General features: G+C 40.7%; 1 protein-coding gene across 1 annotated transcript in view; it reads right to left on the minus strand.

Moving 5' to 3' along the window:
• Positions 1-15574, minus strand: part of LOC136866679 (calpain-D) — a 137578-nt gene that overhangs the window by 6345 nt on the left and 115659 nt on the right. The window contains exon 11 of the mRNA XM_067143793.2: positions 12900-13078. Within this exon, the coding sequence (XP_066999894.2) occupies positions 12900-13078 (179 nt within the window). The remainder of the gene's footprint in view (positions 1-12899; positions 13079-15574) is intronic.

Here is a 15574-nt window from a genome sequence, read left to right on the forward strand (position 1 = left end):
AAGATTTTTACTGAGATTTTAGCAATTGCTTTAGTAATTTTCTTAGCAATATTGCCCATACAGTTCAACAACAACAACAACAACAACAACAACAACAACAACAACCACCACCACCACCACCACCACCACCACCACCACCACCACCAGTGTAAACTTTCAAGGCTGAAAAGTGTAGCTTACATTTGGGATATTAGGCAATTCTGGCATTGTACATAAATCAGTATTTCAATTACTCTGCTCAAGCTCTTCTCAAAATGAAATGCCATGAGCAGAATGCACACCTGTATTTTTATATCAGCAAGAAGGCTACATGGTGGCACTAGTAAGGACTATCTCTCTCAGATTGGTGTTATCAAGACTTACATAGTGTAGCTAGCAGAGCTATATTTTTGTACTGCTGTGCATGGAAGACAGGTTACCAAACTCTGTTAACCAACAGCCCTCCTCATTCCTTCTTGAAGCAGTTCTCACTTAACTAATTGTTTCTGAAGGTCTTTATAATGAAATCATACTAATTCCCATCTGTCACCACATGTCCCCTCACTTCTTCCAGTAAAACATGCAATCTAAACTGGTATTCAGTAAGAGTAAACGAGTCACACATCTTATGACGAAAGGACAATAAGTACCTATTTTTGTTTTCAATAAAGACAAAGAGTTTTGTAGGAGAGATTATGGTGAAGTTATGGGGCATGAATTGAACAGTGGCTTAGCTGATAGCTTTCCACCCAAATGGCTGAGGTTTGAATCCTGGTTGAACCTGGGGTATAATTGGGAACATGCATTGTTACCGTGTTTTAGCGGTAGGTAGAGGCGTAAGAAGGTGCGGGCGTGAATGGGTTTCAAACTACGGAATCAAAGTTAATGTAAAATTAATTTAAAATTTAACTAGGTTATATTTTCTTTTCAAAAACAAAGCAATAACAGACATGGCAGGTACAATGTAGCAAAACAAGGGGAGATACAATATTTACAGGTTTTGGGCTTCACGCCCTGACTTCAGCGATCAGCTCAGTTTTACCACAAACACAAGTTTTAACAGAGGGGCAGAAAACCCCATTCATCCCTAGGAGCCCCTGGCTCCGAATTACACAGAAAAGCCTCCACGAGGCATATGACACTCCATTATCAAAAGAGCGATCCGCTCTTAAAATTTAAGCCTCTCAAAGGCCACACCAAACTCTACCTTCAAGCTGTCCTCTAAGGACGTATTCACAGGGGTAAAATACCCAACCTACAGAGGTCTATTACATGAAAAGAAGGTTGATTACATGACCTCTAAAATAACAATTTGAGAGGAGGCGATCTTGCACTCCTAATACACTTTGTTTTTTTTAAAACCTAATCTGGCTCTGGGCCGCTAACGCAAGGGCTAATCCCATACTACAGAGGTGACTTAGAGAAGAACGCCTTACATTACATAAACGAAGAATAGTTTGAGAAAATAAGTTCACCTCAAAACAAATGTGAGTGGGAGCTCGAGAGGGTTAGCACTCTCTATCCCAATATGTAGCTTTACAAGAAAAAGATGAAAAGAGTAATTACATTTTAGGAAAAGGTTACATGATGGAAATGCTTCGAACCCGCCGCGAGTGTTAAACTGCCAACCTAGCAAGAAAAGAAGTTATTAATAGGCCATTACCTGGTGTTGAACGGCTGAAGAAGAAAGAGGCGCTTCCCGCCTCCTGCTATGTACTTAATACACTGAAAGATGGAACAGAAGTGGCCCGGAGACCCCAAAATCAGCAGTTTATATCCTCTCGCGGAAGATTCTAGGCGTTAGGGGAAAGAAAACACCCTCCCACAAAATCTTTATTGGCTAGGGAAAGAAACCCCTACATAGAGGAAGAAGAAACACATTATTGGTGGAAAATTAATTAAAGAAATTCGGGATTGGCTAGATCCAAAATAAGGGGAAAAAGAGGGGTATACAGCCAACTTAAACCATGACAGAAGGAAATTTAACAAAGAACAAACTCTTGAAATAAAAATTTCTCCAACAAAATAGTTCTTTGATTTCGCACTAGGTTGCACTATTGTAATTCTTCAGTAGTGTCCTCTAGAAGAGAAAGTTCACACTTCTTACTTCAAGCGAAACAAAAACACATCAAAAGGGACACAGTTCACAAACTCAAAATTTTCCACGTGGTGACATCTTCTGAGAAAGTAGAGAATTAATAGAATAGATAAAGTTCAACCTTCCTCCAGAAGAGGAGTTTCAACTGGCGCAACTTTTAAATAAACGGTGTAGAGGTGTACCGCCCGGTACAGACCTCCCCCCCCAAAAGTTCCTCCAGGGGTGACACATGAAATCAGTTTGAAACAAAGTCCAAGAAATGATGTTGATACGAAGATAGATAGCAGAAGCATTTACAAGATTTCTTAATTCAGTTTCAAAATGTTGTTGTTGCAGGTGAATGAAAGTCTTTATGTTTGTAGAATTTGAATTTCTGAAGATAAACTTTTAATACTTAAAGGTGAAGAAAAATTTTGCAATGTCCACCAAATATTGTAGTTGAATTCCCAAGTGTAGTTATTGCTTATGGTGACTGTCCATGTAGTTGATGTAGATTGAGTCGAATGGCCGGACCGGCCGTTGCAGCTTGCGTCCAACGGAGGCCGCTCGGACCCCTCAAGTACCCTGAGATACCGCTCGCCCGCACTATGAGGGGAGCAGAGGTGTTGAAGTACGCCGCGCCCGCGGTGAACAGATACAGGCTGCGGGCATGTAGCAGGTCGTGCGCCGCACATTAGCCTTGGCCGGGAGGTGAGCTCCGGCTCGCCGTGCACATGTCGTCCTCGCTGGAGAGGAGGGGGCCCATCCCCCTCCCCAGTCGCTGCACGGCGCTGCGCGGCTGCGGGGGCGCTGAAACATTAAAGCTAGGCGGCAGAATTGTGTTGGACAATCATTTCCTTTGAGGGTACAGGCTTGTGGAGAGGTTGAGGGGCCAGCGGCGTGTAGATATCCATGGCATTTACTATTATGAAGCCACCGTGTAAGGTGGAGCAGGAGACGGGAGCGTGGTAATGGCCGTGGCAAGAACAGGATGGCAGTTTAACGGGTCGGGGCAGGTTTTACACAAGGCTTACATCTAAAACCAAAATATTACAGAAGGGGCAGAATGCCTTAAAAGTGAAACTCAAAAAAAAAATATAACCTTCATATCCTTTCAAAATAATATGAAGCAAGTTAACACAGAAATTACACCGGTTTCACCTGGGACAGGTGAACCCTAAATATCCTCTCGGTGGCTGGATTACTTAGCAATAAGGTAACCGGCGTAAGAAAATCGAGAATGATACAAGGCCCATGAAATCTGGGGGCAAGCTTGCCCGCGGGAACAAAATTTTTGACCATAACCTGGTCACCTACCTTCAAAGTGGTGGGTCTCCGTCCACGATCATACCTTTCCCTAACCTTTTTATGAGACACTTTAAGATTAGCTTTAGCCTTCTTCCAAAGATCTTTAATGTTGTCCGGATCTATTGTCTCGGGCAGAATGTCATTCAGAGACCAGAGGTTAGAGAGCGGCGTGTTGGGAACGAACTTAAACATCAAAGAAGCTGGAGTAAATTTGTGAGATTCATGAACCGCCGAATTCAAGGCAAAAGCTAACCAATGCAGGGACGTGTCCCACCTAGAATGATCTTCATGATGATAGGCAATAAGTGCGGACCTGAGATTGCGGTTAACCCGTTCAGCCAGAGATGGTTGAGGGTAATAAGCAGATGTAGTTACATGAGAGATGGACAAGTCAAAACAGAATTTACGAAACAGATTTGATGTAAAAGCTTTAGCATTATCAGATACAATGTATTGGCACGGACCAAAAGAAGCAAAAATAGAATTTAGGCAAGTAATGGTGGACTGAGCGGTAGCCAGCTTAGTCGGAAATAACCAGGAAAATCTTGTAAAACCATCTACACACACAAAGATGAACTTGTTGGCATTACCCTTTGACTGGGGGAAGGGTCCCACATAATCGATATACAGGCGTTCCATGGGGCGCGACGCTTGATGAGAAGACAAAAGGCCTACTTTAGTGGACATGGTGGGTTTACTGATCAAACAAGATTTACAAGCTTTTACAAGTTCTCGAATTTCACCGTCCATACCTTTCCATATGAACATTTCACGAATCTTTTCACGAGTTTTAAAGATTCCAAGATGCCCCCCCAATGGGGTCTCATGATAGTATTTGAAGATCATAGGTACAAGAACCGCTGGAACAACAACTTTCATCAACTTATCATGCCTCGAAGGGCAACATAGAACACCATTCCTCAGAACATAAGGGACAACATGTTCCCCAGAAGAAAGGGTTTCCATTATAGGAGCCAGCGTCGGATCTTCACGTTGGTATTTCTCAATATCCCTAAAAAGCATGGGAGCACCTGTTAAGATGGCATTAACACCAGATAGTATGGACTCGGAAGGTGATGAACTATCGACCGGTTCGTGGGTCTCGACGTCGTTATGAAACATACGGCTGAGTCCATCAGCAACAACATTTTCGGTACCTCTGATATGTCGTACATCAAATTGGAAGGCAGAAATACGGATGGCCCAACGGGCTATACGACCAGTACGACGCGGCCTACCTAAGACCCAGCTGAAGGCTTGATTATCTGTCTCCAGGTCGAATTTGACATGTTCCAGATAGAGACGGAACTTTTCTAAGGCGAATAAGACTGCCAACCCTTCGAGCTCATAGATGGAATACTTGGCTTCTTGAACCGATAGAGTCCTAGATGCATAGGCGATGGGACGCCTCCCTAGTTCAGTCTCTTGAAGAAGGACTGCAGCTACAGCTGACGACGACGCGTCCGTTTGGACAATGAATTTCTTCGAGAAATCAGGCATAGCAAGTACAGGGGCATTACAGAGAGCTAATTTAAGATCTTCGAAAGCGGCTTGTTGAGAAGGTCCCCACTCGAATTTGATGCCTTTCCTACGAAGAAGGTTTAAGGGCGCCGCTCTATTAGCGAAGTTAGGAATAAACTTCCTGAAGAAATTCACCATACCAATGAATCTAGCGATACCTTTGATGTCCTTAGGAGGTTTAAAATCACGGATGGCCTGTGTTCTAGAATGATCGACTGCTACACCATCAGGTGACACAATATGCCCTAGGAATGACATAGAGGGCTTAGCAAAGGCAACCTTGGACAACTTAACAGTTAACCCAGCCTTACGAAGGCGATTGAGAACTTCTCGCAAATGATCTAGATGTTCTTCAAAGGTTTCGGAAAATACGACGACATCATCCAAGTAGTGATATAAGTACTCAAATTTGATGTCGGAAAAGACCCTATCTAGTAGCCTAGTGAGCACAGCTGCCCCCGTGGGGAGCCCGAAAGGCACGCGGTTGTATTCATATAAATTCCAGTCCGTGGCAAACGCTGTAAGATGTTTAGACTCTTCGGCAAGGGGAATTTGATTATAGGCCTGATTCAAGTCCAAGATGGTGAAGAACTTGGCCTTACGAAACCATGAAAAGCAAGAATGAAGGTCGGGAAGGGGCACAGATTGCAACACCACCTTCCGATTGAGAGCCCTGTAATCAATAACAGGCCTGAAGCCTCCTTGGGGTTTCGGGACTAGAAAAATAGGCGAAGAATACGCTGACTTAGAGGGCCTAATAATACCATCCTTCAACATCTGATCGATGATTTCTTTCAGAGCCTTCATTTTAGGTGGAGATAGCCTATACGGTGGAAAGCGAACAGGAATCGAATCCGTGACCTCAATTTTGTATTCAATAAGGTCAGTAACACCAAGAGTATCAGAGACCACCTCGGGAAACGACTGACACAATTTGCGAATACTATCAGCCTGCTCCTCAGGTAGATGTCTAAGGTCTAACAACATCTCATCCTGGGTAGGCGAAATAGATGAACATGATGCAGAATTACACTTTAATAGAGGGATTTTACAGTTAGAGGCAAATTTGAATGTGCACGATTTACTCTGAAGATCGAGCACCAGACCAGTGTGAGACATGAAGTCCGCTCCCAGTATGATGGGGCAAGACAAATGCTTGGCCACAAACAATTTGATCTTCCATGTAAATTTAAAAACCCGAATTTTGACATGTAAGGAACCTAGAATTTCTAATGGAGATGAATTAGCCGAAACATATTTAACAGGAGATGAGTCATAGTCAGGGAGTTTACAAACAGATTTCAATTTAGAATACCAATCAGCCGAAATAATGGAACAAACACTGCCTGAATCTAAGAGAGCTGTTATAGGCTCGTTATTTACCTCAATCTTAAGAAAAGGAACAGGTGCGGGGGTATCCGCCGCAATCCTAAGACATTCTTTAGGGCATTCAAAAGAAGAATTTGAAGGCTGGTCGTTCTCTGCATTTACAACCTGTTTACTAGGGGCTGAGTCTCGGGAAGATGGATTAGTCGGCTCAGCCGACGCCACTAGTCACTTTTTATTATTGGCATAGCTGGAATTTGCACCAGAAGTTGAGCAGGAGGGGGTGCTATTTGAGTTTGGGCAATTCTTGGCGATATGTGAGAAGGCCCCACACTTAAAACAGCCTTGTGATGACCCTGCTCCATTCCTTGTCCCACTTGACTTGATCAGAGGACACTTATTCCGCAGATGGTCAGGCGACCCGCAAGCATAACATTTACGGGGATTGACTGGTCGGCGAGGTGGAGGCCGAGTGTTACTAAAGGAAGGCGGGGGTTCTTTCGCGACACGCAAAGAATCGGCGTATCTAACTCCTTCCGCTGAGACTGCCAATGCTTCAAGTTCCGAGAACGTTTGCGGGCACGCCGCGAAACACAAATATGACCTATAGGATGGTGAAATACCTTCCACAATAGCTTGTACAATTTGATCCTCAGGGAAGTGAAGAGCAAACACCCTAGTATAAAACTTAATATCTTGGATGAAGTCTGCCAGGTTTTCATCCAAGCGCTGTACCCGATAATAGTATTTCTGAATAAGGGAGGACCTGGCCCTAGCCGGGATGAAGTTAGCTAGCAAATGGGCATGGAAATCCTCAATAGAAGATTGCTCAGCGATGGCTCTAACTATTTTGTCAGATAGAACACCAATAGCATAAGGATAGATAATTTGCAAAATTTGACATGGGGAAAGAGAAAACACAAGGGCATGATCCTGAAATTCCACTAGAAATCTTAAAAATGAAATTACGTCACTGGTGGTGTTGACGGAAAACTTAGAGATACCTCTAAGCAACATTGCCAATGGATGAGGCAAGCTGCTGAACCCAGGTGACATAGTCGTTAAAGGTTTCAATGGCAAAGAAGTTAATTCAGAGCGGATGTTACTCAATGACACACGGCGTTCAGATTCGTTGTTCGATGGGGCAGAGATAGTTTGAGCAGCAACGGTTATCCTATTGACTTCTCCCTGAGGAGGCTCTTCCTCGTTACCTACATTCACCGTGGCGGGTTGATCAGTTTTGGGAGGAGCTTCGCCGGTTAGCAATTGAGTGACCTTATTAGACAATTCAGAAATAGTTTCAAGGAGCGTATTAGCTTGCTTCCTCTGAACGTCATTCACCTTTAGAGACCACAGATCATTAACTCTATTTGCAAAGTGATACAGCCTGCCTTGCACACGCTTAATTTGATTAGGAGATGGATCGTTTTCATCAAAAAAGCTGACTACCGATGCAAGCCCAGTAATATTCTCGACAATCGTGGAAAGAGAGTCATCAATTTCTTTCTCTCCCAAATTGGGGATGGAAATGGGCAAATCAAGGGACTCTCTAAGCTTGTTAGTGTCTATTGCAACCGTGCCTCCAGATTGAACGTTTCTGATAGTTAACTCATATATCAACTCCTCTTTGCGCAAGTAGTTAAGGAGGAGAACATCGCGAGGGCCGGGCATGATGACAGAACAATTTTGAAAAACTCAAAAAAATTCCAGCAACTGAGACAATTGTTAGAGTTCGAATCAAAGCAATGTTTAGCCGTCAAAAGGGGCTAAATTGAGACCCATTCAACCACGCTCTGCTACCACTTGTTACCGTGTTTTAGCGGTAGGTAGAGGCGTAAGAAGGTGCGGGCGTGAATGGGTTTCAAACTACGGAATCAAAGTTAATGTAAAATTAATTTAAAATTTAACTAGGTTATATTTTCTTTTCAAAAACAAAGCAATAACAGACATGGCAGGTACAATGTAGCAAAACAAGGGGAGATACAATATTTACAGGTTTTGGGCTTCACGCCCTGACTTCAGCGATCAGCTCAGTTTTACCACAAACACAAGTTTTAACAGAGGGGCAGAAAACCCCATTCATCCCTAGGAGCCCCTGGCTCCGAATTACACAGAAAAGCCTCCACGAGGCATATGACACTCCATTATCAAAAGAGCGATCCGCTCTTAAAATTTAAGCCTCTCAAAGGCCACACCAAACTCTACCTTCAAGCTGTCCTCTAAGGACGTATTCACAGGGGTAAAATACCCAACCTACAGAGGTCTATTACATGAAAAGAAGGTTGATTACATGACCTCTAAAATAACAATTTGAGAGGAGGCGATCTTGCACTCCTAATACACTTTGTTTTTTTTAAAACCTAATCTGGCTCTGGGCCGCTAACGCAAGGGCTAATCCCATACTACAGAGGTGACTTAGAGAAGAACGCCTTACATTACATAAACGAAGAATAGTTTGAGAAAATAAGTTCACCTCAAAACAAATGTGAGTGGGAGCTCAAGAGGGTTAGCACTCTCTATCCCAATATGTAGCTTTACAAGAAAAAGATGAAAAGAGTAATTACATTTTAGGAAAAGGTTACATGATGGAAATGCTTCGAACCCGCCGCGAGTGTTAAACTGCCAACCTAGCAAGAAAAGAAGTTATTAATAGGCCATTACCTGGTGTTGAACGGCTGAAGAAGAAAGAGGCGCTTCCCGCCTCCTGCTATGTACTTAATACACTGAAAGATGGAACAGAAGTGGCCCGGAGACCCCAAAATCAGCAGTTTATATCCTCTCGCGGAAGATTCTAGGCGTTAGGGGAAAGAAAACACCCTCCCACAAAATCTTTATTGGCTAGGGAAAGAAACCCCTACATAGAGGAAGAAGAAACACATTATTGGTGGAAAATTAATTAAAGAAATTCGGGATTGGCTAGATCCAAAATAAGGGGAAAAAGAGGGGTATACAGCCAACTTAAACCATGACAGAAGGAAATTTAACAAAGAACAAACTCTTGAAATAAAAATTTCTCCAACAAAATAGTTCTTTGATTTCGCACTAGGTTGCACTATTGTAATTCTTCAGTAGTGTCCTCTAGAAGAGAAAGTTCACACTTCTTACTTCAAGCGAAACAAAAACACATCAAAAGGGACACAGTTCACAAACTCAAAATTTTCCACGTGGTGACATCTTCTGAGAAAGTAGAGAATTAATAGAATAGATAAAGTTCAACCTTCCTCCAGAAGAGGAGTTTCAACTGGCGCAACTTTTAAATAAACGGTGTAGAGGTGTACCGCCCGGTACATGCATCATTTTCAAAAATATTTTTTTAGAAAAGTACACCAATGAAATAGTACGTAAACGTATTACATTGTGGTATGTTGCCTTGTTTTATACCATTAAAAAAATATTTAATAGTGCCTTTCCGCAAGGCGAGTGAAACGGCCTCTGGCTTAAGCGGCGCGCTGTGACGTCACGATCCAGTACCGCATGGAGCTCTACCAGCCGTTGTGCATCAGCCGTTGCTAAAAGCCGATTGTTTATTATTCATGATCGCGAATAACTTTGAAATGACAGAAGAAACGTTCAAAACAGTACAGTCAGACAATCTACCATGTGTAGATGTCATCATTCTAGAAAAATGTGACTTTTGTGGCCGCAGAAATTCGCGGATAACAAGCAAGTTTGTAAGTGGCGTCTTTTATATACGTGCAATGTACTGTAACCCATAGTATTAGGATAACAACGAACCTGGATAGATATCACATCACTTTCAACATTTCCTTCTAGACTGATTCCCCTATTAAAGAATAACATTACATTTTCGGGCTTTCAGCATTAGTTAAGTAAGAAATCGGATTTCAGCACTAACATAAACATATAGGTAGCATTATAGTACTAGTCCGCTTCTGTGGTGTAGTGGTTAATGTGTGCTACTCCCGGAGGTCCGGTTTCGATTCCCGGCTCTGCCATGAAAGTTGAAAACAAATAGTACGAGGGCTGGAACGGGCTCTTCTCAGCCTCGGGAGGTCAACTGAGTAGAACGGTTTCGAATCCCACCTCAGCCATCCTCGAAGTGGTTTCTCGTATTTTCCTACTTCTCCTCCAGGCACCTAAGGCCACGGCCGTTTCCTTCCCTCTTCCTTGTCTATCCCTTCCGATCCTCCCATCCTCCAACAAGGCCCCTGTTGAGCATAACAGGTGAGGCCGCCTGGGCGAGGTACTGTAATGGCCCTCTTCATCAGTTTCATCACCATACTCAAAGTCTCACGTTCCAGGACACTGCCCTTGAAGTGGTAGAGGTGAAATCCCTCGCTGAGTCCGAGAGAAAACCAACCCTGAAGGATAAACTGATTAAGAAAGAAAGAAAGATCATAGTACTATAGGGCTATATCTAATCTATCATTCCCAAAACAAAAACAAAATATTTATGGTTGGGACAACTGGCCTACCCACTTCCGGGGTCCATGAAAGAGAATTAAATATCTTTGTGGAGGGAAAAAATTAAACATGATAAAGATAAATATGACTTCATCTAGTTTTCACAAGTCGGGCTGAGTGGTTCAGACGGTTGAGGTGCTGGCCTTCTGACCCCAATTTGGCAGGTTCGATCCTGGTTCAGTCCGGTGGTAGTTGAAGGTTCTCAAATACGTCAGCCTCGTGTCGGTAGATTTACTGGCACGTAAAAGAACTCCTGCAGGACTAAATTCCTGCACATCGGCGTCTCCCAAAAATCGTAGAAGTAGTTAGCGGGGCGTGAAGCCAATAACATTAATTACATTTGGCTTTTAACAAGCTGAGCATATCAGGAAAGAAAAGTGTCCTGGAGACATTTTAGTCGCTCAATACAGGAATGTCTTTGGGTGCTGTGACTTTTACTTTTTTTTTTTGTTTTGCTGTTTGCTTTACGACACACCGTCACATATAGGTCTTATGGCGACGATGGGACAGGAAAGGCCTAGGAATAGGAACAAAGTGGCCGTGGCCTTAGGTACAGCCTCAGCATTTGCCTGGTGTGAAAATGGGAAACCACGGGAAACCATCCTCAGGGCTGCCGGCAGTGGGGTTCAAAACCCACTATCTCCCGGATGCGAGCTCACAGCTGCGCGCTCCTAACCACACGGCCAACTCGCGCGGTATTTTTACCCTTCGGTTTATTGACTTGGCTTGTATAACCTAAAACTTAGGCTAAGTTGCATAATATTTTAGACACATCACTATTTTCACCTGTGTGCAATTATGTTATTTATTTCATTAATATTATGATAATTATTATAATTGAGCATTGTTAACTTATAAGACCCCAACAGACAAGCATTGGTTTTGTGTAGAGTTATACATAAATTCACGTTGTTTCCTTTCATGATGTACACGCCTATTCTTTGTCACATTATAGAGTATTTAGATATAGCCTAAATTTCTTTACCAATTAAGGTCTTCAATAAAGACATACATAACTGTCCCATGCCAAGATATATTGGTAGAATTAGAGCTGTCAAAATGGTTCATAACCCCTTTGATTTATTAGCTTGACATGGATCACCCAAAACATAGGTTAGGTTTGGAGAATACTTTAATAATCAGCATTATTTAATGCAATGTTTATTACTTTCATATTCCAAGATGTAATTGAAGCATTTAAATAAAGCATTATACATTAAAATTTAAAGTTTTACCACTAGAACAGCTGACATGGAAAAGTGATTTGAAAATTCGAACTAATTCATCTTACGTGAAAATCTTCAAAAAAATGAACTGTAGACTTTTCCGATATATCACCAGCATTTCTCCGGCTCGCCAAAATCCATTTCTCCCTAGTTTTAGCGTCTTTGGAACATTTATAAACAATTTGTTTGGGATGGTATGCGATGTGCTATTGCACATCGGAACTATACACCATTTATAAGTTTTCAGCCTCACTGTCTGTGCAGGATTCATTTTAAGTCTAAAATATACCACTCAGATTATTATCCAATGTATAGACCTCGAATTTAACCATACCAGACACTAACATAAAGTAGAAATACGCGAAGTGTATCCTGCTTCTCACAGCACACTATGTGTTATTTCGTCTGCTAATTCAGTCAACCTGTACGATGACGTCAGACCAATGAGATCGCGTACTTGCGTGACGTGACATTTTCGTAGATTTTTATCATGTTTGGAGTTATTATTTGTACATTCTGATCACATTTTTGAATTCTGCATGAAATTTTGAATCAGATTAGCATATTTTTAATTAAAACCCCGGATCATGCATGTTCCCTATTCACACCTGAAACATCATGTGGCACCAAGAAGAGCATCTGGCATTAAACCCCAGGTCAAAACCAAAATGAGCTAGGTTGGCTCTAGTAATTCCAGAAATACCTGGGATATAATGTTTAATTTTTCCAAAGGGAAATAGTGAATTTACAGTGCTGTACATTACAATAGTTCCATTAAGAGCATTTCTAAGTTGCCATTATGTTGGTGGGTTTTTTTTTTTTTGAGATGCTAAGATTACACATTAGTTCAAGCCCAGGCAGATCTCTGCTTCCAGATTGAACAAGCAAATATATTTAATTATCTTGCAAGGGTGAAGGCACCATCTTGAACACAGTCTGACTTTAAGTAGCACCTCAGCAGTAAGCTCTTCATGAGTGAACTTCAGTACAAACATTTTAAAGATATAGCTTTCATAAAATTATGTTGAATAACCAACCTGTGCAACGGAGGAACAGAGTCAACGGTACGCAGCTCTCCGCGAGTGGATACAACATTATAGCTCTCCTGACAATCACATTTGACATGAATCCATTTATTTTCATGACGGTTTTCCACCATAACCACCAAGCCAGCCCAACCCTTTGTCAGGTAGTAGGCTGTCATTCCTTCACGACCCTGAAATGGACAAGTAAAACATCTATATCCGAAAAGATAATTGATTAAATGAATGACAATGACAGAATGAAGGTTATTTTATAAACTAATCAAGTATACCCTTCAACAAAATTAGAACCTAATTGAGGAGGAGTAAAAGAGCTTCGAAGTAAGATTAAGCTTACTGTATGTGAAGGTACCACTCCTAATGTGACAATGTTTCAACACTAAAGGAGGGTGGAGGTAAAGGTACTCCTTTCACTACCACAAATTTAGTCACAAAACTGAAACACCATTCATGAAATAATGTTCACATTTTTAAAAAGCCTTAGAAATTACATGTAATTTTAAAACATAAAATCTGCATATTAAGATTTTGCAGTCACGTAATTTGCACTATAAATTCTACAGTTTATTGAATATTTACAAGATTCCTTTGGTTAAATGATTTAAAGACTTATAGCCTCACAGGATGCGGGCTCTTCATTAGAATGAAAGGAAATGTGCTTGGTACAAATTACCCACAAGCAAAATTATAATTAATTAAAGCATATAAATTAATTAATTAATTAATTAATTTTATTTATTTATTTATTTATTTATTTATTTATTTATTTATTTATTTATTTATTTATTTATTTATTTATTTATTTATTTATTTATTTATTTATTTATTTATTTATTTATTTCAGACTGTCATAGAACAAAGAATACCATTTTCAATTTTAAAACATAAATGCAGTTTATGCTAAACTGTTTGCTAAACTGATTTTTTTCTGCATTCACACCTTCTTTATAAACAATAAATAGACAGCTGTCACTGTTCTCCTTCAATATACATGTTTTATCTAGTGGACACTCGGTATTCTATACATACCCAGAGACAGTTGCACATAAAGCAGCAGATGAAGTGTGTTCTGTGTTACATCATTTTATATTTCGTGAACTTGGGGACAAGATAAAACACTTGACAATCTTCTGTGATTCTGCATGTGGACAAAAAAAACTAAATATGTATGGAAATTTTCAGTGTGAGAATGGATACTTTCTGGATTAATTGCTTAGAAATTAAAAAATAACTTGCATAAAATTAGAAATGTCTTTGGAACAGTTCCATGCCACAACTGTCTATCATTAAGCCAAAGACAAAGACTTCCTCCAGTGCATATTTCTTTTTTAAATATGCTGCTGTCAGTTCATGTATCTTTTTCTTCACATGGTCAACTTCTTGTGGCTCTTCAGAGTATGTTTCAAATCATATGCTTGGATCGATTATTAAACCAGACTTGTTATTCTTATTGACTGCAATAATGTCCGCACTTCTTGTACTCTCATTGTGAGCAATGCATTGGAAATACTAAAACATTTCATAATTCTTTTCTGAAAGAGAAGCCGCTATCTTGCTCCTAATTCAATTGTGACGAGCGTTACATCAGAGTTCACCATGCAGACAAGAGCCTGATGATGATGATTCTGTCTTGCTACAGTGTCTGCAGCACGTTCCGTCCAGGCTTTCACCATGGATGGCCCTTACGGGAGTGACACTGCCTTGTAATTTGATTGCATGTCTCCATTCAGAACTGATGATTTCTGTTCTTGTTTCCAGCCATCTGTTAGCTAAAGGACAGTCTACAGAGAGAATGACACTTTTACCAGGAGTACGTAAGTGACACCAAGTTTTAAATTTGTATCTTCTTAAATGTCCCTGTATGACAATTGATTTTTTTTAGACATGGAGTTACCATTATCTACACCTAGTTCTTTCAAATTTGTTCACACGTAGATCTCTGGTGGCATTAATGTATTCATTATGAGCTTTTCCAGGAAATGACAACAATTAAACTGCTGAACTAAAGCTTCCCACTGAGCCTTAAGGGCACCAAGTCCTTTTACTTTTCTTGACAAAAAATCATGGCATCAGGGGCTTCATCAGGCTCTTGTCTGTGCGGTGAACTCTGGTGTAACACTCATCACAATCAAATTAGGAGCAAGATAGCAGCTTCTCTGGTACCTGCAAAATTTCTTTAACTGTACCATTTATTATTTTATCTAATGTAAGAATAAATGACTTAGTTTCAGTTTGTCTAGATTTTGAAAACAATCGATCAGTGAAGGCACGATGAACTGATTTACCACTGAAAACTTTTGTTTGAGTTTCAGAAATGGGCTACTTGCTAGTAGATTTAGATTTCCTTTCATTTCATGTACAGTTTTCTCTTCACCAAAAACCAATGCTTGAGTATATGAAGGGTACACAGGAAAAAAGGGCAATGTCAATGTAAAACAAAAAATGAATTAACACTACCCATATATACTTTATGGTCAGGAGAATAGTTTAAGACAATGTACAACCAAGTAAAGGGAATTGTCACGGAAATATAACAAGTTTAAGAATACATGTACAATTGATGAAAGGGGAATGTCACCACAGAACAAGAAACAAAGGGGGAATGTCAGTTTGGTATGTGGCAATAGCGATGGATTTCCAAAAGAATTTATGCACATCTAATTTATCCA

Source organism: Anabrus simplex, chromosome 3 (assembly GCF_040414725.1).
Source record: "Anabrus simplex isolate iqAnaSimp1 chromosome 3, ASM4041472v1, whole genome shotgun sequence".
NCBI classification, from domain to species: Eukaryota; Metazoa; Arthropoda; class Insecta; order Orthoptera; family Tettigoniidae; genus Anabrus; species Anabrus simplex.